This window comes from Pristiophorus japonicus, chromosome 13, assembly GCF_044704955.1.
Source record: "Pristiophorus japonicus isolate sPriJap1 chromosome 13, sPriJap1.hap1, whole genome shotgun sequence".
NCBI classification, from domain to species: Eukaryota; Metazoa; Chordata; class Chondrichthyes; family Pristiophoridae; genus Pristiophorus; species Pristiophorus japonicus.
In genome coordinates, this window is record NC_091989.1 from 48,253,821 (window position 1) to 48,277,698 (window position 23,878).

At 43.0% G+C, this 23,878-nt stretch overlaps 1 protein-coding gene across 3 annotated transcripts in view; it reads left to right on the plus strand.

The window, feature by feature from the left end:
- Positions 1-23,878, plus strand: part of ferry3 (FERRY endosomal RAB5 effector complex subunit 3) — a 76,447-nt gene that overhangs the window by 38,685 nt on the left and 13,884 nt on the right. For all 3 annotated transcript variants that reach the window (XM_070897420.1, XM_070897421.1, XM_070897419.1), the window contains 2 exons: positions 308-365; positions 1,970-2,037. In XM_070897420.1, the coding sequence (XP_070753521.1) occupies positions 308-365; positions 1,970-2,037 (126 nt within the window). The remainder of the gene's footprint in view (positions 1-307; positions 366-1,969; positions 2,038-23,878) is intronic.

Consider the following 23,878-nt stretch of genomic DNA (forward strand, 5'->3'; position numbering starts at 1 on the left):
TTACAGTGAATATGCACAGAGCCAAAAAATGTACTATTCCAGATAGCCAGCGATACTGTGCAGACCCTGCGGACAAAACTAAAATGCGAAAGGAAAGGCAATCATTTTTTAAAATCAGGATATATAATTTTGTGGATGATAAAACCATGAGAAGTATCCAATGCAATTATTTTTGTTAGTGAAGCTGATTGAGACCCGGTTGGAAATGAATTTATGGGTATGTTATGATCATTTATTTATGAAACCCATGATGAATGTTTTAGGTTACTTGGATGTTTGTCAGTAATGTTTCATATTTTTTTTACAGGAGATGACTATACCTTGGTGTCTGAAAAGAGCAGAGCTTGTGTTTAAGTGTGTAAAAGGTCAGTAAATTATAGGGCTGCCAATTAATTTCAGTTAACTTCTGTGATTAACAAGTTAATTTTGGAGGGAAATTAATGGTTTTAATGCGCATCAATCGCCGAGGTTACACAGTGAGTACCTAGTTAGGAATAGGTTTTTGCATACCAACAGCTCAGAGGTTTAGTCTGCGGAACCATGACTTCCCCTTTTGCTGGTGGTGGTGTTGAATAAACGTGTGTTCTTTTCTCCGCTATAGCAAACCATCTTGCACCCCGGTGCCCAATTCTTGTTCATAATGAGCAAAATGACAATATGTAGAAAATGCACAATAAAATTGTTTGTTGCAGAAAATTAAAGCGCAAACCTGGGACAAGTATTATTTGCAGAACTTTAATACTTTGTTTATATAGTGAACATATTCTCAGGGTGGCTCAAACCCATGGGTTACTCGGCTTCTATATGTAAAGTTTAAGGTTTAAATTAATTGATTTTTTAATAAAACTTGCTGATATGTGATGTAACTAAAAGCAAGCAGCAGTGGTTTTGATGCTCTTTTCACATAGTTGGGCCGAGGTGCAATTTAGCGGAGCTTGGTTTTTAGTTTTTGTTATGAAAATGTGAACCTTTTTTCAGTCATTTTTTCACTTAACACATTTTAGTAAAACTGCATGAATTTAAAGGGATATAAAAACAGAAAATGCTGTAAATCTCAGCAGGTCAGGCCGCATCTGTGGAGAGATGACCCTTCGTCAGAACTGGCAAAAGTTCAAAATGTAACAGATTCTTAAGGAAGTACAAGGGGCACTGAAAGGGGGAGGGGAGGAAAGAACAAAAGGGAAGATCTGTGAGAGGGTGGAAGGCGGGAGAGATTTGAGAGACAAAAGAGATGATGGGCCAAATTAATAGGTAATGGCACAAGTTAGGAAACAAAAGATGAGTCTAGATAGGGAGTGAATGGCGGAATAATTACCAGCTACCACGGAAAACATAAAAAACTAAAAATTAAAGGATTTGGGGGGGGGGGGGGTTGTAAAAAAAAAAAAGGTAGGAAAGGGAACAAAATATGTGCACAGGTTACGGTCTGAAATTGTTGAACTCGATGTTGAGTCCAGAAGGTTGTAAACGAAAGATGAGGTGCTGTTCCTCTAGCTTGCGTTGAGCTTCATTGGAACAGTGTCGGAGGCCGAGGACGGAGAGATCAGAGTGGGAGTGCAGCAGAGAATTAAAGTCTTTTTTTTTTACAAATCCCCCCTCCTCTTTTATTTTTCTTTTTTTCTTTGTTCCCATGGCAGCTGGGACATAAGGCCCATAAGGTCGTGGGGAAAGAAGTAGGAGAAAATATAGAAAGCCGAATGGGCCATGTATTATCCACCTGGCCAAGCAGTTTGGTCTCAATGTTGGAAACTTTCGAACCAGCAACTTTGGATTGAAAAATTTGGTCGGTGATGATACAACTTTTTGCAACAAAACAAAAATTGCTGGAAATACACAGCACCTATAAAGAGAAGGTTGACATTTCGAATGTAGACCCATCTTTAGAATTGAAAGGTAGAAGAGAGAAAAAAAAACAAACTGAGTGAAATGCTAATTTTCTATTTAACTGTGTGTCTTCTTTATCCTTCAGGTTTTATGATGGAAATGGCATCCTGGGATGGAGGAACCTCTCGCACAGTGCAGTTTCTTGTGCCACAGGTAGAGCACAAACAATGTTTCTACATAAGCATTTTCTTTTTTTATACCTGTACTAATTTACCCCTACTCAGTTCGCCAGTTGCATTCATATATTTGATGTGGTAAAAGAGAATTTTAGTACCAGTCTTAACAGACTGCAACAACAATGCTGGAAATCTGAAATAAAAATGGAAAATGCTAGAAACACTCAGTTAAGTCAGCATCTATGGAGAGAACTTTGACTTGAGAATATTCTGCAGCTTTGTACCTGTCTAAGATTCTGCTTTAGAGTTGGGATGAATAGCCACATATTGAAAGTACCTAACATTGATACTCCTGTCAAAAATTATGCAGAATTTCAGAATTGAATTTGTAAATAATGGTCTCTGGGCATGTGCACTTACTGAAAATGTTGGGCTGAATTCTCCTGTGTACAGGTACAGCAGCTCCTGTGGCAATAGCGAAATCCTCATCACATAATTACCATCAAATTAGAAGATGGGTCTATGGCAAAAACAAGAAGTGGCTGCAGAGGGTGGGTTCTATCCTACATTGACCTAGATGGGAAGTTGCCTCCTTGCCATAACCCCTCCTCGCATGAGGACTTGGATTAAGCAGCTGGTGATGAGTAAACTTGATATGCAGTCCTGGATTTGGACATCAAGAAGAGCAAAACTGGCTAGCATTACTGCACAAACTGCACGATCATGGACTCAATGTTTCCCAATTATAGAAACATAGAAATCTACAGCGCAGAAGGAGGCCATTTCGGCCCATCATGTCCACGCCGGCCGACAGAGCCACATGGCCTTCGGTCAGCAGCCCTGAAGGTTACATATAAATCTATGAACAATGGCGGAAAGGTAAAGAGCATCCGGCCCAACCAGTCCGCCCCACACAATTGTGACATCCCCTGCACCGCAACATTCTACAATCAAACCAGAGCCACGTGATCTCCTGGGAGTGGCAAAAAACAGATTTTAAAAACCCAGGACAATTAGGGGAAAAAATCTGGGAAAATTCCTCTCCAACCCATCCAGGCAATCGAAACTAGTCCAAGAGATCACGCTGGCCGTATTCGATTCCCTGCAGTACTTACCATCGTATCTGCGCCAGCCAACAAGAGGTTATCCAGTCTAATCCCAATTACCAGCTCTAGGTCCATAACCCTGCAGGTTACGGCACTTCAAGTGCCCATCCAAGCACCTTTTAAATGTGGTGTGGGTTTCTGCATCCACCACCCTTCCAGGCAGTGAGTTCCAGACCCCCATAACCCTCTGCTTGAAGAAGCCGCCGCTCAAATCCCCTCTGAACCTTCCACCATCCACCTTAAAACTATGCTCCCCTCGTAATTGACCCCTCCACCAAGAGAAATAGGCCCTTTCTATCCACTATATCCAGGCCCCTCCAAATTTTATACACCTCAATGAGGTCTCCTCTCAGCCTCCTCTGTTCCAATGAGAACAAATCCAGCCTAGCCAATCTGTTCTCATAACTAAGATTCTCCATTCCTGGCAGCATCCTAGTAAATCTCCTCTGCACCCTCTCTAGTGCAATCACGTCCTTCCTATAAGACAGCGACCAGAACTGCACACAGTACTCCAACTATGGCCTAACCAGACTATTATACAATTTAAGCACTTTGTATTCTATGCCTCGGCCGTATGCCTTCTTAACCACCTTATCCACCTTGCCTGCTACTTTCAGGGATCTGTTGACAAACACTCCAAGATCCCTTTGTTCATCTACACTATTAAGTGGCCTACCATTTAATGTGTATACCCTTTCCTTATTAGCCCTCCCCAAGTGCATTACCTCTCACTTCTCTGAATTAAATTCCATTTGCCACTGTTCTGCCCACCTGACCAGTAGATTGATATCCTCCTGCAGTCCATGACTTTCCTCTTCATTATCAACCACACAGCCAATTTTAGTGTCATCTGCAAACTTCTTAATCATACTCCCTATATTCAAATCTATATCAAATCTGATGTATACCACGAAAAGCAAGGGACCTAGTACTGAGCCCTGCGGAACGCCACTGGGAACACCCTTCCAGTCACAAAAATATCCATCAACCATTACCCTTTGCTTCCTACCTCGAAGCCAATTTTGGATCCAACTTGCCACTTTGCCCTGGATTCCATGGGCTTTAACCTTCATGACCAGTCTACCATGTGGGACCTTATCAAAAGCCTTGCTAAAGTCCATATACACTACATCATACACACTACCCTCATCGACCCTCCTGGTTACCTCCTCAAAAAAATTAAATCAGGTTAGTCAAACACGATCTTCCCTTAACAAATCCGTGCTGACTGTCCCTAATTAATACTTGTCTTTTTAAATGTAGATTTATCCTGTCCTTCAGGATTTTTTCCAATAATTTTCCCACCACTGAGGTTAGGCTGACAGGCCTGTACTTACACGGCCTATCCCTTTCTCCCTTCTTAAACAAGGGTACCACATTAGCAGTCATCCAGTTCTCCGGCACCATGCCCAAATCCAAAGAGGACTAGAAAATGATGGTCAAAGCCTCTGCTATTTCCTCTTTTACTTCGCTCAGCAGTCTGGGATGCATTTCATCTGGGCCTGGGGACTTACCTACTTTTAAAGCTGTTAAACCCCTTAATACCTCCTCTCTCACTATATGTTTATTTCATCCAGAATTTCACACTCCTCCTCGATAGCAGTATCTGCATTGCCCCTTTCCTTTGTGAAAATAGAGGCAAAGTATTCATTAAGAACCATACCAACATCTTCCGCCTCCACACAGAAATTACCCTCAGGGTCTCTAATAGGCCCTACCCTTTCATTAGTTATCCTCTTGCTCTTAATATATTTATAGAACATCTTTGGGTTTTCCTTAATTTTACTTGCCAAGAATTTTTCATGCTCTCTCTTAGCAATCCTAATATCCTTTTTAATTTTACCTCTGAACTTTCTATATTCCTCCAAAGATTCTACAGTATTTAGCCGTTGATATATGACATAAACTTCCCTTTTTTTCTTTATCCTTTCCTGTAAGTCCCTAGACATCCAGGGGGCTCTAGAATTGTTATTCCCACCTTTTTTTAAAAAAAGGCACATGTTTGGCCTGAGCCCTCCGGATCTCCTCCTTGAATGCCTCCCACTGTTCTGACACTGATTTACCTACAAGTAGCTGTTTCCAAGTCCACTGTGGCCAAATCTCTCCTCAACTTAGCAAAGTTACCTTTCCCCAATTTGGGACTTTTATTCCTGGTCTATCCTAGTTCTTATTCATAACTAACTTGAATCTGACTGAATTATGGTCACTGGCACCCAAGTGCTCTCCCACTAATACCCCTTCAACCAGCCCAGCTTCATTCCCCAAAACTAAATCCAAGACCGCCCCGTCTCGTATTGGGCTTGTTACATACTGACTAAAAAAGTTCTCTTGAATACATTTTAAGAATTTTGCATCCTCTATACCCTTCACACTATATTTGGCCCAATTAGGATAGTTAAAATCCCCTACTATTACTGCCCTCTGGTTTTTGGACTTCACAGAGATTTGCCTACATATTTGCTCCTCTATCTCCCTCCCACCGTTTGAGGGTCTATAATACACGCCCAGCAGTGTGATTGCCCCTTTTTTATTTTTCAATTCGATCCATGTGGCCTCATTTGATGATCCCTTTAACATATCATCCTTCCTCCCCGCTGTAATAGTTTCTTTAATCAATACCGCGACCCTCTCCCCTTTTTACCCCCTCTCTGTCTTGTCTAAAAATCCCTGTCTTGTTTAAATAACGAACATAGAAACATAGAAATTTACAGCGCAGAAGAAAGTCATTTCGGCCCATCGTGTCCGTGCCGGCCGACAAAGAGCAGCATGGCCCTAAGGTTACATATAAACCCCTATGAACAATGACGAAAGGCAAAGAGCACCCAGCGCAACCAGTCCGCCTCACACAACTGCGACAGCCCTTATACTGAAACATTCTACACTCCACCCCAACCAGAGCCATGTGATCAGCTGGGAGAGGCAAAAACCAGATAAAAACCCAGGCCAATTTAGGGAGAAAAAATCTGGGAAAATTCCTCTCCATCCCATCCAGGCGATCGAAACTAGTCCAGGAGATCACGCTGGCTGTATTCTATTCCCTGCAGTGCTTACCATTATATCTGCGCCGTCCAAGAAAAGGTCACCAATTTAATCCCAATTACCAGCTCTAGGTCCGTAATCCTGCAGGTTACTGCACTTTAAGTGCCCATCGAACCACCTCTTAAAAGTGGTGAGGGTTTCTGCATCCACCACTCTTCCAGGCAGTGAGTTCCAGATCCCCACAACCCTCTGCGTAAAGAAGCCCTCCTTCAAATCCCCTCTAAACCTTCCACCAACCACCTTAAAACTATGCCCCCTCGTTATAGACCCCTCCGCCAATGGAAATAGCCCCTCAATATTTTGTACACCTCAATGAGGTCTCCTCTCAACCTCCTCTGTTCCAATGAGAACAAACCCAGCCTATCCAATCTGTCCTCATAACTAAGATTCTCCATTCCAAGCAGTATCCTAGTAAATCTCCTCTGCACCCTCTCCAGTGCAATCACGTCCTTCCTACAATATGGCGACCAGAACTGCACGCAGTACTCCAGCTGTGGCCTAACCAAAGTATTATACAATTTAAGCATAACCTCCCTGCTCTTATATTCTATGCCTTGGCCAATAAAGGCAAGCATTCCATATGCCTTCTTAACCACATTATCCACCTGGCTTGCTACTTTCAGGGATCTGTGGACAAGCACTCCAAGGTCCCTTTGTTCATCTACACTATTAAGTGGCCTACCGCCTAATGTGTATACCCTTTCCTTATTAGCCCTCCCCAAGTGCATCACCTCTCACTTCTCTGAATTAAATTCCATTTGCCACTGCTCTCCCCACCAGATTGATGTCCTCCAGCAGCCCATGACTTTCCTCTTCATTATCAACCACACAGCCAATTTTCCTGTCGTCTGCAAACTTCTTAATCATACTCCCGTATTCAAATCTAAATTGTTGATATATACCACAAAAAGCAAGGGACCCAGTACTGAGCCCTGTGGAACCCCACTGGAAACATCCTTCCAGTCACAAAAACATCCATCAATCATTACCCTTTGCTTCCTACCTCGAAGCCAATTTAAGATCCAACTTGCCACTTTTCCCTGTATCCCATGGGCTTTAACCTTCATGACCAGTCTACCATGTGGGACCTTATCAAAAGCCTTGCTAAAGTCCATATATACTACATCGTACGCACTACCCTCATCGACAATCTTGGTTACCTCCTCAAAAAATTCAATCAGGTTAGTCAAACACGATCTTCCCCTAACAAATCCGTGCTGACTGTCCCTAATTAATCCTTGCCTTTCCAAATGCAGATTTATCCTGTCGTTCAGGATTTTTTCCAATAATTTTCCCACCACTGAGATTAGGCTGACAGACCTGTAATCGGCCTATCCCTTTCTTCCTTCTTAAACAAGGGTACTACATTAACAGTTCTCCAATCTTCTGGCAGCATGCCCAGATCCAAAGAATGCTGGAAAATGATGGTCAAGGCCTCTGCTATTTCCTCTTTTACTTCGCTCAACAGCCTGGGATGCAATTCATCCGGACCTGGGGACTTATCTATTTTTAAAGCTGCTAAACCTCTTAATACTTGCTCTCTCACTATATTTATTTCATCCAGAATATCACACTCCTCCTCGATAGCAGTATCTGCATTGCCCCTTTCCTTTGTGAAAACAGATGCAAAGTATTCGTTAAGAATCCTACCAACATCTTCTGCCTCCACATAGAGATTACCCTCATGGTCTCTAATAGGCCCTACCCTTTCTTTAGTTACCCTCTTACTCTTGATATATTTAGAGAACATCTTAGGGTTTTCCTTAATTTTATTGGCCAAAAATTTCTTGTGCTCTCTCTTGGCATTCCTAACATCCTTTTTAATTTTTCCTCTTAACTTGCTATATTCCTCTAAAGATTCTATAGTATTTAGCCATTGGTATATGACATAAGCATCCCTTTTTTTTCTTAATCCTCCCCTGTAAGTCCCTAGACATCCAGGGGCCTCTAGAATTATTTTTCCCAGCCTTTTTCTTTAAGGGCATATGTTTGGCCTGAGCCTTCCGGATCTCCTCTTGAATGCCTCCCACTGTTCCGACACTGATTTACCCACAAGTAGCTGTTTCCAGTCCACTATGGCCAAATCACTCCTTAACTTAGCAAAATTAGCTTTTTCCCAATTTGGAACTTTTATTCCAGGCCTATTCTTGTCCTTGTCCATAACCAACTTGAATCTGACTGAATTATGGACACTGGCACCCAAGTGCACCCCCACTAATACCCCTTCAACTTGCCCAGCTTCATTCCCCAAAACTAAATCCAAGACCGCCCCCTCTCGTGTTGGTCTTGCTACATACTGACTAAAAAAGTTCTCTTGAATGCATTTCAAGAATTCCACACCCTCTATACCCTTCACACTAAATTTGTCCCAATCAATATTTGGATAGTTAAAATCCTCTACTATTACTACCCGATGGTTTTTGGACTTCACAGCAATTTGCCTACATATTTGCTCCTATATCTCCCTCCCACCCACTGCTTGGAGGTCTATAATACACACGCCCAGCAGTGTGATTGTCCCTTTTTTATTTTTCAATTCGACCCATATGGCCTCATTTGATGATCCTTCCAACATATCATCCCTCCTCACCGCTGTAATAGTTTCTTTAATCAGTACCGCAAACCCCCCTCTCTATCTTGTCTAAAAATCCTGTAGCCAGCAATATTAATCTGCCAAACCTGCCCCTCTTTCAGCCATGTTTCTGTAATGGCTATAATGTCATACTCCCAAGTGTCTATCTGTGCTCTTAGCTCATCCGCCTTATTCTCTATACTCCTTGCATTAAAGTATATACGATTCAGCACAGGAAGACCTCCTTGCTTACTACATACTAAGCCCTGTTTCCTCTGTCTTACAGATTCGCTTTCTAGATTCTTGCTATCCAATTTCTGCTTTACTTCCTTCCCTTTTGAATTCGTTCTCGGGTTCCCATCCCCCTGCCAAGCTAGTTTAAACTCTCCCCAACAGCACAAGCAAAACTCCCCGCGAGGATATTGGTCCCGGCACTGTTGAGGTGCAACCCGTCCGGTTTGTACAGATCCCATCTCCCCCAGAAGCAGTCCCAATGCCTCAAGAATTTAAAGCCCTCCCTCCTACACCAACTTTCCAGTCACGTGTTCATCCTCTCGATCCTTCTATTCTTATACTCATTAGCACTTGGCACCGGTAGTAACCCGGAGATTACTACATTTCAGGTCCTACCCATTAATTTTCTTCCTAGCTCCCTGAATTCTTCCTGTAAGTCCTCATCCCTCATTTTACCTATGTCGTTGGTCCCAATATGGACCACGACTTCTAGCTGTTTACCCTCCCCCCCCCCCCCACCAGGATGCCCTGCGTCCGCTCTGTGACATCCTCGACCCTGACACCAGAGAGGCACAAAACCATTCGGGAGTCCTGTCTACATCCGCAGAAACGCCTGTCTGTTCCCCTAACTATAGAATCCCCTATCACTAGGGCTCTTTTGTTCTTCGTCCCTCCCCCCTGTGCAGCTGAGCCACCCATGGTGCCTTGGAATTGGCTCTGGCTGCACTCCCCAGAGGCACCATCGTCCTTATCGATACTCAGAAGTGAATATCGGTTTGAAAGCGAGATGGACTCACAGGGGTACTCCTGCGCTACCTGCGTAGCACACTTACTATGTTTGGTGGTCACCCACTTCCCCTCTACCTGCACGCCTTTAAGCTGCGGAGTGACCACCTCCTGAAACGTGCTATCCACGTAGCTCTCAGCCTCGCGGATACACCATATTGGCTCCACCTGCTGCTCCAGCTCCGAAACGTGGAGCTCGATCAGTTGAAGCTGGAGACGCCTCCTGCACACATGGTTGTCTAGGCTGCACGAAGTGTCCAGCACTTCCCACATGCCACAGGACATGCACTCCACAGGACTGAGCTGCCCTGCCATCCCTCGAATTCGATCTAGTTTAAAGTCTACTTAAAAAGAAATAGAGAAAAGAGAGCTACTTACCAACTCACCTCAGTGACCTCTGTGTCCTCCCAAACTCACCGACCTCTGTGGCCTCCTGACCTCTCAGCCTCTGAACTCCCTGTCTAAATATCTGCGTGTTTTTTTGGCGTGCACCATTTTTTTTGGAGTAAATTAATTTCTATAAATCTCCCCAAAATTTCTGCACTAGCATAATTCATTTAGGTAGGATTTTTTTAGGCTATGATTTTTTTTTACCTCATTGGGAGCGTAATCTGCCACCCGCGCCAATTCTGCCCATTTAAGCAAATTTGGCCAGCTCCGTTTTACTCCAATTTTTCTAAGGACGGCGTATGTGACCACTCTGGAAAAACCTTCTGGGCAATTAACAAAATCGCGCAGGTAAGAGAATCAGAGTAGCAGATGCAGTTCCACGGCCCGGACAGCAGCAGCAGAAACATAGAAAATAGGTGTAGGAGTAGGCCATTCGGCCCTTCGAGCCTGCACCACCATTCACTAAGATCATGGCTGATCATTCACCTCCGTACCCCTTTCCTGCTTTCTCTCCATACTTCTTGATCCCTTTAGCCGTAAGGGCCATATCTAACTCCCTCTTGAATATATCCAATGAACTGGCATCAATAATTCTCTGCGGTAGGGAATTCCACAGGTTAACAACTCTCTGAGTGAAGAAGTTTCTCCTCATCTCAGTCCTAAATGGCTTACCCCTTATCCTTAGACCATGGCCCCTGGTTCTGGAACTCCCCAACATCAGGAACATTATTCCTGCATCTAACCTGTCCAGTCCTGTCAGAATTTTATATGTTTCTATGAGATCCTCTCTCATCCTTCTAAACTCCAGTGAATACAGGCCCAGTCAATCCAGTCTCTCCTCATATGTCAGTCCTGCCATCCGGGAATCAGTCTGGTGAACCTTCACTGCACTCCCTCAATAGCAAGAATGTCCTTCCTCAGATTAGGAGACCAAAACTGAACACAATATTCCAGGTGAGGCCTCACCAAGGCCCTGTACAACTGCAGTAAGACCTCCCTGCTCCTATACTCAAATCCCCTAGCTATGAAGGCCAACATACCATTTGCCGCCTTCACCGCCTGCTGTACCTGCATGCCAACTTTCAATGACTGATGTACCATGACACCCAGCTCTCGTTGCACCTCCCCTTTTCCTAATCTGCTGCCATTCAGATAATATTCTGCCTTCGTACCCTTGAGTCTAAGGGTTCTCAACTAGAGGTCCACAAGAAGATTTTAAAGGATCCGCACCAAGGAAGAATGACTAGTTTTAGCAGGTGGCTTTGGGTTCCATTTTGGGATCCATTTATCCCGACTCTCTGCTTCCTGTCTGCCAACCAGTTCTCTATCCACGTCAGTACATTACCCCCAATACCATGTGCTTTAATTTTGCACACCAATCTCTTGTGTGGGACCTTGTCAAAAGCCTTTCAAAAGTCCAAATACACCACATCCACTGGTTCTCCCTTGCCCACTCTACCAGTTAGATCCTCAAAAAATTCTAGAAGATTTGTTGAGCAGGATTTCCCTTTCATAAATCCATGCTGACTTGGACCGATCCTGTCACTCTTTTCCAAATGTGCTGCTATTTCATCTTTAATAATTGATTCCAATATTTTCCGCACTACTGATGTCAGGCTAACCAGTCTATAACTACCCGCCTTCTCTCTCCCTCCTTTCTTAAAAAGTGGTGTGACATTAGCTACCCTCCAGTCCATAGGAACCGATCCAGAGTCGATAAGACTGTTGGAAAATGATCACCAACGCATCCACTATTTCTAGGGCTACTTCCTTAAGTACTCTGGAATGCAGACTATCAGGCCCCCGAGATTTATCGGCCTTCAATCCCATCAATTTTCTTAACACAATTTCTCGCCTAATAAGAATTTCCTTCAGTTCCTCCTTCTCACTAGACCCTCGGTCCCCTAGTATTTCCGGAAGGTTATTTGTGTCTTCCTTCGTGAAGACAGAACTAAAGTATTTCTTTAATTGGTCCGCCATTTCTTTGTTCCCCATTATAAATTTGCCTGAATCTGACTGCAAGGGACCTACGTTTGTCTTCACTAATCTTTTTCTCTTCACATATCTATAGAAGCTTTTGCAGTCAGTTTTTATATTCCCAGTAAGCTTCCTCTCATACTCTATTTTCCCCCTCCTAATTAAACCCTTTGTCCTCCTCTGCTGTATTACAAAATTCTCCCAGTCCTCAGGTTTGCTGCTTTTTCTGGCCAATTTATATGCCTCTTCATTGGATTTAACACTAACCTTAATTTCCCTTGTTAGCCACGGTCAAGCCACCTTCCCCATTTTATTTTTACTCCAGGCAGGCATGTACAATTGTTGAAGTTCATCCATGTGATCTTTAAATGTTTGCCATTGCCTATCCACTGTCAACCCTTTAAGTATCACTCGCCAGTCTATTCTAGCCAATTCACGTCTCATACCATCTAAGTTATCTTTCCTTAAGTTCAGGACCCTAGTCTCTGAATTAACTGTGTCACTCTCCATCTTAGTAAAGAATTCTACCATATTATGGTCACTCTTCCCCAAGGGGCCTCGCACAACAAGATTGCTAATTAGTCCTTTCTCATTACACATCATCCAGTCTAAGATGGCCAGCCCTCTAGTTGCGTCTTCGACATGTTGGTCTAGAAAACCATCCCTAATACACTCCAGGAAATCCTCCTCCACCACATTGCTACCAGTTTGGTTAGCCCAATCAATATGTAGATTAAAGTCTCCCATGATAACTGCTGTATCTTTATTGCACGCATCCCTAATTTCTTGTTTGATGCTGTCCCCAACCTCACTACTACTGTTTGGTGGTCTGTACACAACTCCCACTAGCGTTTTCTGCCCTTTGGTATTCCGTAGCTCCATCCATACCGATTCCACATCATCCAAGCTAATGTCCTTCCTTACTATTGCATTAATTTCCTCTTTAATCAGTAACGCCATCCCACCTCCTTTTCCTTTCTGTCTATCCTTACTAAATGTTGAATACCCCTGGATGTTGAGTTCCCAGCCTTGGTCACCCTGGAGCCATGTTTCCGTGATGCCAATTACATCATATCCGTTAACTGCTATCTGCGCAGTTAATTCGTGCACATTATTCCGAATACTCCTCGCATTGAGGCACAGAGCCTTCAAGCTTGTCTTTTTAACACGCTTTGCCCCTTTAGAATTTTGCTGTAATGTGGCCCTTTTTGCTTTTTGCCTTGGGTTTCTCTGCCCTCCACTTTTACTTTTCTTCTTTCTATCTTTTGCTTCTGTCCCCATTCTACTTTCCTCTGTCTTCCTGCATAGGTTCCCATCCCCCTGCCATATTAGTTTAACCCCTCCCCAGCACCACTAGCAAACACTCCCCCTAGGACATTGGTTCCGGTCCTGCCCAGGTGCAGACCGTCTGGTTTGTACTGGTCCCACCTCCCCCAGAACCGGTTCCAATGTGCCAGGAATTTGAATCCCTCCCTTTTGCACCACTCCTCAATCCACGTATTCATCTGAGCTATCCTGCAATTCCTACTCTGACTAGCACGTGGCACTGGTAGCAATCCGGAGATTACTACTTTTGAGGTTCTACTTTTTAATTTAGCTCCTAGCTCCCTAAATTCGGCTTGTCTGACCTCATCCCATTTTTGTACCTATATTGTTGGTACCTATATACACCACGACAACTGGCTGTTTACCCTCCCCCTTCAAAATGTCCTGCACCCACTCCGAAACACCCTTGACCCTTGCACCAGGGAGGCAACATACCATCTTGGAGTCTTGGTTGCAGCCGCAGGAAAGTCAATCTATTCCCCTTACAATAGAATCTCCTACCACTATAGCTCTCCCACTCTTTTTTTCCTGCCCTCCTATGCAGCAGAGCCACCCATGGTGCCATGAACTTGGCTGCTGCTGCTCTCCCCTGATGAGTCATCCCCCGCAACAGTGCCCAAAGCGGTGTATCTGTTTTGCAGGGGGATGACCACAGGGGACCCCTGCATTACCTTCCTTCCACTGCTCTTCCTGTTGGTCACCCATCCCCTATCTGGCAGAGAGGGCGGAGGGGTGGGTGTGCGGAGGCCTTTCGGCCAGGGCTAGTAGCGGCACCCAGCACCGGCAGGGAACATAAGAACATAAGAATTAGGAGCAGGAATAGGCTATCTAGCCCCTCGAGCCTGCTCCGCCATTCAACAAGATCATGGCTGATCTGGCCGTGGACTCAGCTCCACTTACCCACCCGCTCCCCGTAAGCCTTAATTCCCTGATTGGTTAAAAATCTATCTATCTTTGATTTGAATACATGCAATGAGCTAGCCTCAACTGCTTCCTTGGGCAGAGATTCCACAGATTCACAACCCTCTGGGAGAAGAAATTCCTTCTCAACTCGGTTTTAAATTGGCTCCCCCGTATTTTGAGGCTGTGCCTCCTAGTTCTAGTCTCCCCGACCAGTAGAAACAACCTCTCTGCCTCTATCTTGTCTATCCCTTTCATTATTTTAAATGTTTCTATAAGATCACCCCTCATCCTTCTGAACTCCAACGAGTAAAGACCCAGTCTACTCAATCTATCATCGTAAGGTAACCCCCTCATCTCTGGAATCAGCCTAGCGAATCGTCTCTGTACCCCCCCCCCTCCCCCAAAGCTAGTATATCCTTCCTTAAGTAAGGTGACCAAAACTGCACGCAGTACTCCAGGTGCGGCCTTACCAATACCCTATACAGTTGCAGCAGGACCTCCCTGCATTTGTACTCCATCCCCCTCGCAATGAAGGCCAACATTCCATTCGCCTTCCTGATTACCTGCTGCACCTGCAAACTAACTTTTTGGGATTCATGCACAAGGACCCCCAGGTCCTTCTGCACCGCAGCATGTTGTAATTTCTCCCCATTCAAATAATATTCCCTTTTACTGTTTTTTTTTCCAAGGTGGATGACCTCACATTTTCCGACATTGTATTCCATCTGCCAAACCTTAGCCCATTCGCTTAACCCATCTAAATCTCTTTGCAGCCTCTCTGTGTCCTCTACACAACCCGCTTTCCCACTAATCTTTGTGTCATCTGCAAATTTTGTTACACTACACTCTGTCCCCTCTTCCAGGTCATCTATGTATATTGTAAACAGTTGTGGTCCCAGCACCGATCCCTGTGGTACACCACTAACCCCCGATTTCCAACCCGAAAAGGACCCATTTATCCCGACTCTCTGCTTTCTGTTAGCCAGCCAATTCTCAATCCATGCTAATACATTTCCTCTGACTCCACGTACCTTTATCTTCTGCAGTAACATTTTGTGTGGCACCTTATCGAATGCCTTTTGGAAATCTAAATACACCACATCCATCGGTACACCTTTATCCACCATGCTTGTTATATCCTCAAAGAATTCCAATAAATTAGTTAAACATGATTTCCCCTTCATGAATCCATGTTGTGTCTGCTTGATTGCACTATTCCTATCTAGATGTCCCGCTATTTCTTCCTTAATGATAGCTTCAAGCATTTTCCCCACTACAGATGTTAAACTAACCGGCCTATAGTTACCTGCCTTTTGTCTGGCCCTTTTTAAAACAGAGGCTTTACATTAGCTGTTTTCCAATCCGCTGGTACCTCCCCAGAGTCCAGAGAATTTTGGTAGATTATAACGAATGCATCTGCTATAACTTCCGCCATCTCTTTTAATACCCTGGGATGCATTTCATCAGGACCAGGGGACTTGTCTACCTTTAGTCCCATTAGCCTGTCCAGCACTACCCCCCTAGTGATAGTGATTGTCTCAAGGTCCTCCATTCCCACATTCCCGTGACCAGCAATTTTTGGCATGGTTTTTATGTCTTCCACTGTGAAGACCGAAGCAAAATAATTGTTTAAGGTCTCAGCCATTTCCACATTTCCCATTATTAAATCCCCCTTCTCATCTTCTAAGGGACCAACATTTACTTTAGTCACTCTTTTCCGTTTTATATATCAGTAAAAGCTTTTACTATCTGTTTTTATGTTTTGCGCAAGTTTACTTTTGTAATCTATCTTTCCTTTCTTTATTGCTTTCTTAGTCATTCTTTGCTGTCGTTTAAAATTTTCCCAATCTTCTAGTTTCCCACCAACCTTGGCCACCTTATACGCATTGGTTTTTAATTTGATACTCTCCTTTATTTCCTTGGTTATCCACGGCTGGTTATTCCTTCTCTTACCGCCCTTCTTTTTCACTGGAATATATTTTCACTGGAATATACTATGAAAGAGCTCCTTAAAAGTCCTCCACTGTTCCTCAATTTGCCATCGTTTAGTCTGTGTTCCCAGTCTACTTTAGCCATCTCTGCCCTCATCCCACTGTAGTCCCCTTTGTTTAAGCATAGTACGCTCGTTTGAGACATTACTTCCTCACCCTCAATCTGTATTACACATTCAACCATACTGTGATCAGTCATTCCGAGAGGATCTTTTACTAGGAGATTATTTATTATTCCTGTCTCATTACACAAGACCAGATCTAAGATAGCTTGCTCCCTTGTAGGTTCTGTAATATACTATTCTAAGAAACAATCCCGTATGCATTCTATGAATTCATCCTCAAGGCTACCCCGTGCGATTTGATTTGACCAATCGATATGTAGGTTAAAATGCTCCATGATTACTGCCGTTCCTTTTTCACATGCCTCCATTATTTCCTTGATTATTGCCCGCCCCACCGTGAAGTTATTATTTGGGGGCCTAGAAACTACGCCCACCAGTGACTTTTTCCCCTTACTATCTCTAATCTCCACCCACAATGATTCAACATTTTGTTCATTAGAGCCAATATCGTCTCTCACAACTGTCCTGATATCATCCTTTATTAACAGAGCTACCCCACCTCCTTTCCCTTCTTGCCTATCTTTCCGAATTGTCAGATACCCCTGTATGTTTAATTCCCAGTCTTGGCCACCCTGCAACCACGTTTCTGTAATGGCCACCAAATCATACCCATTTGTAATGATTTGTGCCGTCAACTCATTTACTTTATTTCGAATGCTGCGTGTGTTTAGGTAGAGTGTTTTAATACTAGTGTTTAAACCATGATTTTTAGTTTTGAACCCTCCTGCAGCCCCTTTATATTCATACATATTGTCCCTTCCTATCACCTTGTGGTTTACACTTACCCCAGTGCTACTCTGCTCTGTTGCCTCCTGCCTTTTGCACTCTTTCTTGGGGTTCTGTTGATCTGAGCTCTCACCCACTCTAACTAGCTCAGAGCCCTCTCCTGGGTTCCGAATACTCCTTGCAATGAGGCACCGAGCTTTCATGCTTGCCTTTTTATTACACTTTGACCCTTTAGAATTTTGCTGTAGTGGCCTTTCGGCTAGGGTTAATAATGGGGGGGGGATAGACTTTTGGTATAAACTCTTTAATAATTTAATGCTGGTAAGCTGTTGCAATGTGCACCAGAATGTGTTGTCTGTTTCATTTTCCAGCCTCAGCCCGCAGTGTGTCCCTCATTACCCTGGCAACCTGATCTTTTTGGTGCAGATCTTAGGCTCCACCCCCAAAGCTAAAGGACAGGCTACGCGGAGCCAAAATCAACAATTCAAACTTGGAAAGTTGGATGATTTTTTTTTTGGCATAGTTGGTCCCCAAAAAACGGGCGTAACTCTTCAAGTACGCCAAAAAATGGCACTGGGGAAAATTGAGCCCGTAGTAACTTCCACCAATGCTGAAAGTAGATGGCTGTCAAATGGCTGATGAATAAACTAAGATTTGGAATGACAGTGGCACAAAATTGTTACTTAGAGGCTGGAAATGAGAGTACGAGCTCGTATATCTATGGCTCAGTGCCTACTGTGATTGGGTTGCAATGAGGCAAGCAGCAACCTGTATCTCCAACAGTCGAAAAAAGGTTTAATGGGAGGGAACCATGTTCACTGTGCATTATCAAAATGATAGTGAACATGCACTCACACATCTTATAGTGAGATATGCTACTTATCATGCCGTTCAAAGGCTCCCTTGCTCCTGCGGAGCTCCTGGTACCGGCTGTTCACGTGGCAAGGGCTCAAACCTGCTCTTGTCAGGCACTACTTGATTGTCAGAAAACTATCAACCTTGGGTCAAAGTGTCTTCAGGATGCCCATCTGACAATGGAAGCTCAGAACCAAGTTAATCCTCTGTGACAGGCTTGGCAATTTGATACCTGAATCAGGCAGGTCCATAGTACTCTAGCGCACTGTCAATGCCTGAACAGTCAGCCTGAGATATTGGCCCAGATTTTGCTGTGAAAATAAGGGTGAGGCTGAAAGTAACGGTGAGGCCAACAGTGCTCACTGTTATTTATGCGCACATCGCGCAGTTATAGACTGAAGTCCGGAAGTTGCAGTCTGAGAAGCACCGCTCCTCCGCAAACTGCACGAAACGGCACCTCACTCTTTGGCTCCACATTCAAATGTATTGAATGGCATGAAATTCTTCTTCTGATGTCGTAGATATGGACTAAACACACCACAAAAAGCTAGGGCTTGTCCATTCTCGTCTAACTACCTTTTTAACGACGTAGTAAGTCTTCATTATTGCCAAGCAACCTCTCTGGCACTGTAAAATAACTTTTATAAGTGTGGAGTCTCATTCCTTCAGCTTTTGATTATTGTTAGAGATTTTTAAAATAAGATTTTAGTAAAATTGGGGAGAAACATCAGCTGTAGCAGTGTGCCAAGTGAAGGGTAAAGGTAAATTTTAACTATTGGGCAGCCGACTGGCAGAGCGCAGCAGCTGGCCGCACAATAGTGCTGGCGAGAGGCCCGGTCTCATTAACATATATGCTGCAGCTGCCAAACGGGGTCCCGATGCAGTTCACTGACTCCAATCCAGAGACCAACCTAGCCGGAAAAAAGGTAGGACGGGGACTGGGTGGTGAATGTTGCGATCGCAGTGGGAGGATCCCAAGGCGGCAGCAACCCCCATGACTTCTTCTTTGCCTCTGCTCCTCCTAGCCCCATAAAAATCATTTTGAATCTTGCCTTATCGTGCATATTTTGATGTATTGCCAGGTTTTACTGAGCAGAGCGTTCATGGTGGAAGCTCTGTATAATAGGCAGTTAAAATGGCATTGGGGTTCCATGTACATCATAGGTCTCTGATTTGCGTAAATTAATGAGGCTCCCATCTGATTCAGGTTAGCTTCTTGGCCACCCAGTGGAAGGTCCCAGGTACTTATGGCATCACAGTGGGATCGGGACGGTAAGTCTACTGTCTCCATTTTAACTCCACTACTGCCCCATTTCCCCTGGGTGGTAGGAGTTAAAATTCAGACCATTTGCTCAGAATTTCCTTTGTGCAGTTTCCGCTGCACTTCTGGTGAGGTTACTGCGGAGAACCGAGAGCTACTCCGAGGAAATTTCCAGCCATTGTCTTTTAACTGGTTTTAATATTTAGACTTTAGAAAATGTAAACTGTTTTAGGATACCTTGTACAACACTTTCTTTTCTCACTGGAAGGTGCTAGTTCACTTAATAAACAAAGCTGGTTGACTTCCTTTTGTCAACAGCTAAACACAACTTTTAACCAATACTGGAAAAATCGAGAATAAATACCAATATCTTTACAAATAAATGAGCCATTAAACACTCAGTCAGAAATTTTAAGCACTTAGTCAGTTCCTGTTGGCTACTAGTAAAATGTACTTGACTGAAAATGCACACAATTATTGCCAAAGCAATATTGCATGAGTTGGCAGAGTAGTAAATCCACAAGCAGTTAGTTTACCCATTCAGTCATGTACAAGTTGCGGTTGTGGAAATTAATGACCCAAAAATGAGCCCACAGTCTTAAAACTAATCTAGAATTACTTCCAATTAAACTAAGTGACAGAAAGTCCGGAAGCCGCGTGGGAGAGGAAAACATAAAGCTATCTTTTAAAACTTCATTCATGAGCAAATTCTTTGATTGCATGTTTGAATCTTAAACCATTTTTTAAACTTTTCAGCTCAGGCCCCAAAACTGTGAAATAAAATGATGGTACTTGAAGGTCATGTACATTTATATTACTCTGCTATTAACCCTGTACTATTCACATACTCAATCCAAAAGTATGATGTACAACTACAATCTGTAAATGGTTAAAATGAGGCCATCTGGGGATTCACCCGGCACGTATATAATATCCAAGCCCCACTCCTACCCTGGTATACTCAAAATGTTCCCCAGAAGAGCTAAGCCAATGCAATGGGTGTCAACAGCAACACCCCACCCAAAGCTTGGCTCACGCTGATATCTGACCAGTAATCAATATGTCAATGCTATGGGTTAATTAAGTACATAAGAACATAAGAAATAGGAACAGGAGTAGAACATACGGCCCCTCAAGCCTGCTCCGCCATTCAATAAGATCATACCCCTTATCATTTAAGAAACTGTCTATTTCTGTCTTAAATTTATTCAATGTCCCAGCTTCCACAGCTCTCTGAGGCAGCGAATTCCACAGATTTACAACCTTCTGAGAGAAGAAATTTCTCCTCATCTTTGTTTTAAATGGGTGGCCCCTTATTCTAAGATCATGCCCTCTAGTTCTAGTCTTCCCCCATCAGTGGAAACATCCTCTCTGCATCCACCTTGTCAAGCCCCCTCATAATCATATACGTTTCTATAAGATCATCTCTCATTCTTCTGATTCCAATGAGTATAGGCCCAATCTTTCCTCATAAGTCAACCCCCTCATCCCCGAATCAACCTATTCAACGGAATCTACTGATGTGTCATGGGTACGCATGGTCTTCTACAACTTGCTTGGTTACCTCAGGAAGTTAGGAAGAGGGATTTCCCAGAGTTTTTCCTGAAACTGGCTACAATGTTAACTTTCTCCCAGGACCTAACAGATTGGGGCAGGTGATGCATTGAGTCACACAATCTAGGGTGAACATTGATGGGTCTGATGGTCTTTTCTGGCCTTTCTTTTCCACCTTTATTCCCATGTTCATAATTTAGGGAAGATCCTTCCCATACCCACTTGACTAACCCACTGAACCTCTGGAATCGTGACGCTTAATCACAAACTACCCCTAGCATATGTACAGGTATATCAGCAAATCCAAGAACCAATATGTTCTCCTGCTGGCACGATACAACTTCACAAAATAAAGCTCTATGTAATATTTTAAAATAAAAAAAACTCTACACTACTAAACCAAATACTTTTTTTTTTAACATTTTACTTTTGCTTCCAATGCAACCTTAACACTACGGTGCAGTACTGAGGGAGTGTACATTGTCAGACGTGCCATCAGTTGGATAAGACACTAAACAATGATTCTTCTGCTTGTTCTGATGATTCAAATGGGTGCAAATGATCCCATGACATTATTTGAAGAACAGGGAGTTCTTCTGGCGTGTGGGCCACCATTCCTCCCTCAACCAGTACCACCAAAATCAAAAGATTGATCATTCATCTCATTCCTGCTTGTGCTCTGCGCAAAATGGTTCTGCATTTGCGTACATAACATTCACTGTACTTCATATGAAGCTCTTTGAGATATCTCTGAGGTAATAAGATGCTGTAATAATGTAAGTCTTTTTGTTTTCTTGCCATCTCTTCCTTTCCCTTATTTCTCCCATTAATTTATTTTTCTAAGTTTATGATTTTTTTTTAAACTTGGCCTTTTCTGACTTAATTTATTCTATTCTAACTTCTCTAACACATTTTTGTGCTACCTGAAGAAAATATATATTTCCTATTGCTTTCTTTGCTTCTGGACCTCACCATTCTGGAGATGTGACCTGCATTTTTCAAAGACTATGAAGATTATCCTGGTTGTCTTGCTGCTGACCCTGTTTGAACTATTCCCACTCATTGGGCCATAAATTGCGGCCTCTCCAGATGCATACGATGTGCGTACAAAAGAGGCCCCGCAAGTTCCGGGTTTAGGCGCGCAAAGCGCATGCACCTAAACCCGGCACTTCTGATCTGTGGATCCCCAGGAGAAGGGCCTTCGCAGGCGGAGATTTGGGCTATGGCCTGTTTTTACCAGCCTAAGATTACATTTTATCACTGATTTTTATATTAAAAACCCTGTTCTTTAAGGTAAGTTTATTTTTAACGCTATTAAAACATTTTTAAAACATTTTCAAAAAATATATTTTTTCCTAAAACATTTAATTTAATTCAGTTTCAATTAATTTTAAATATATAACGTGTTTTTTTAATTTGTGTTGTGTTTCTGTGTTTTGGGGCGTATTCTCATTGATAGTAATGGGATCTCATACAAATGGAACTCACCATTATTATCAATGAGAATATTACATTGTGATTGGTGGTCCAGGCCCAGGTGATCCCAGGATGCGGTTATGTTCCTGGGATGCATGGGCCTCAGCGCTGGGTTGTGCATTTAGGCCTCGGACAGGAAGTGTTCATTCCTCCGGGAGCACCAGGGTACTTTCGCAAATAAAATTTCAGTCAGAGGCATCCACCCGTGGGAAGCCTCCAACCGCAATCTTTGGCCCATTATCTTGTTGAGTGCCCCTCCTTTGATTTAGATCATTCATAGACGAACTCCAAGGGTTTAAAAAGTATGCCAACGGTCTGTCAGCAGCCGAGGCAGGAATAGCCAATTAAATAAATAGAGCCTCGAAAATAAGAGATTGGGTGAACTGCAGAAAACACATTGATCTAAGGTCTGCAAATGTAAAGATTTGCTTTCAATCTAGAAGAGTATGACCAAAATGAAGCATTTTTTTCTATGATCTTTCTTTCTATCATGGTACGTATAGGGATAAAAGCCAGGTACAGTCACAGAAAATGGTCTATCTTGTTTGATACGCAATCAAAATAAGAACAAACAGAATAGAGATTGTGTTTGGCCAGGTTTTCAATGAAACGGTCAAGCCATTAGTTGAAATATAAGCATCTTGTGTGTTTTATTTGTATATATGTTTGATTTTCTGGTCTCTGAGTTTGAGGCTCATCTTAAATTTCTTGGTTTGACATATTAAAATTGAAACCATCAGAGAGAGATTCCATGGATGGTAGACCCCCATATAAAGGTTAATTCTTGGTCCATTTATATTGCAGTTTAGCATAACCGATGCAACTGTTATTTTTCTATTTTCAAGAGGGGATAAGTAAAGCAGAAACAACTGTAAATCTGCTGTTCATCTTTGCTATCTATTTACAGTTTAATAAAGTCATCAGTTTATAGCCTAAGCCACAGTCTAGGGAAGTATTTTTCTCCTGCATTGCGAAGTTAGAGATCATGGGCCCAAGTTTCGGTCTCAGTTGCTCCTGATTTTTTGGAGCAACTGGTGTAGAACGGAGTATCTTAGAAATTCAAATTCTCGGCATTTAGTTTGCTCCAGTTCTAGTCAGTTAGAACAATTTCACTTTGGAACAGAATTTTTTTTTCAAAAGGGGGCGTGTCCGGCCACTTACGCCTGTTTTCAAAGTTTCGGCAGTGAAAACTTACTCCAGACTAACTTAGAATGGAATAAATGAAGATTTTTGTACGCTGGAAAAAACATTGTCTACACTTTACAAAATCAGGCGTAGGGAATGGGGGGGGGGGCGGGGTTTAAAGGGAAGTTTACAAACATTAAACACTTCAGTTTTACAAATAAAGAGCCATCATCAATAATAAATGATAAAAACATCAATAAATCAACCAATAAATCAATCAAAAAAAAATTAATAAGAAATAATTTTTTTTTTAAATCAATAAATAAAACATTTTCTACTTACCGACTGCCGCACCGGGAGTCCTCCAACAGCGTGCTGGGATGTGTCCGTCCCCCCCCCCCCCCAGTGTGTCTCTCACTCTCTGTCTGTCAG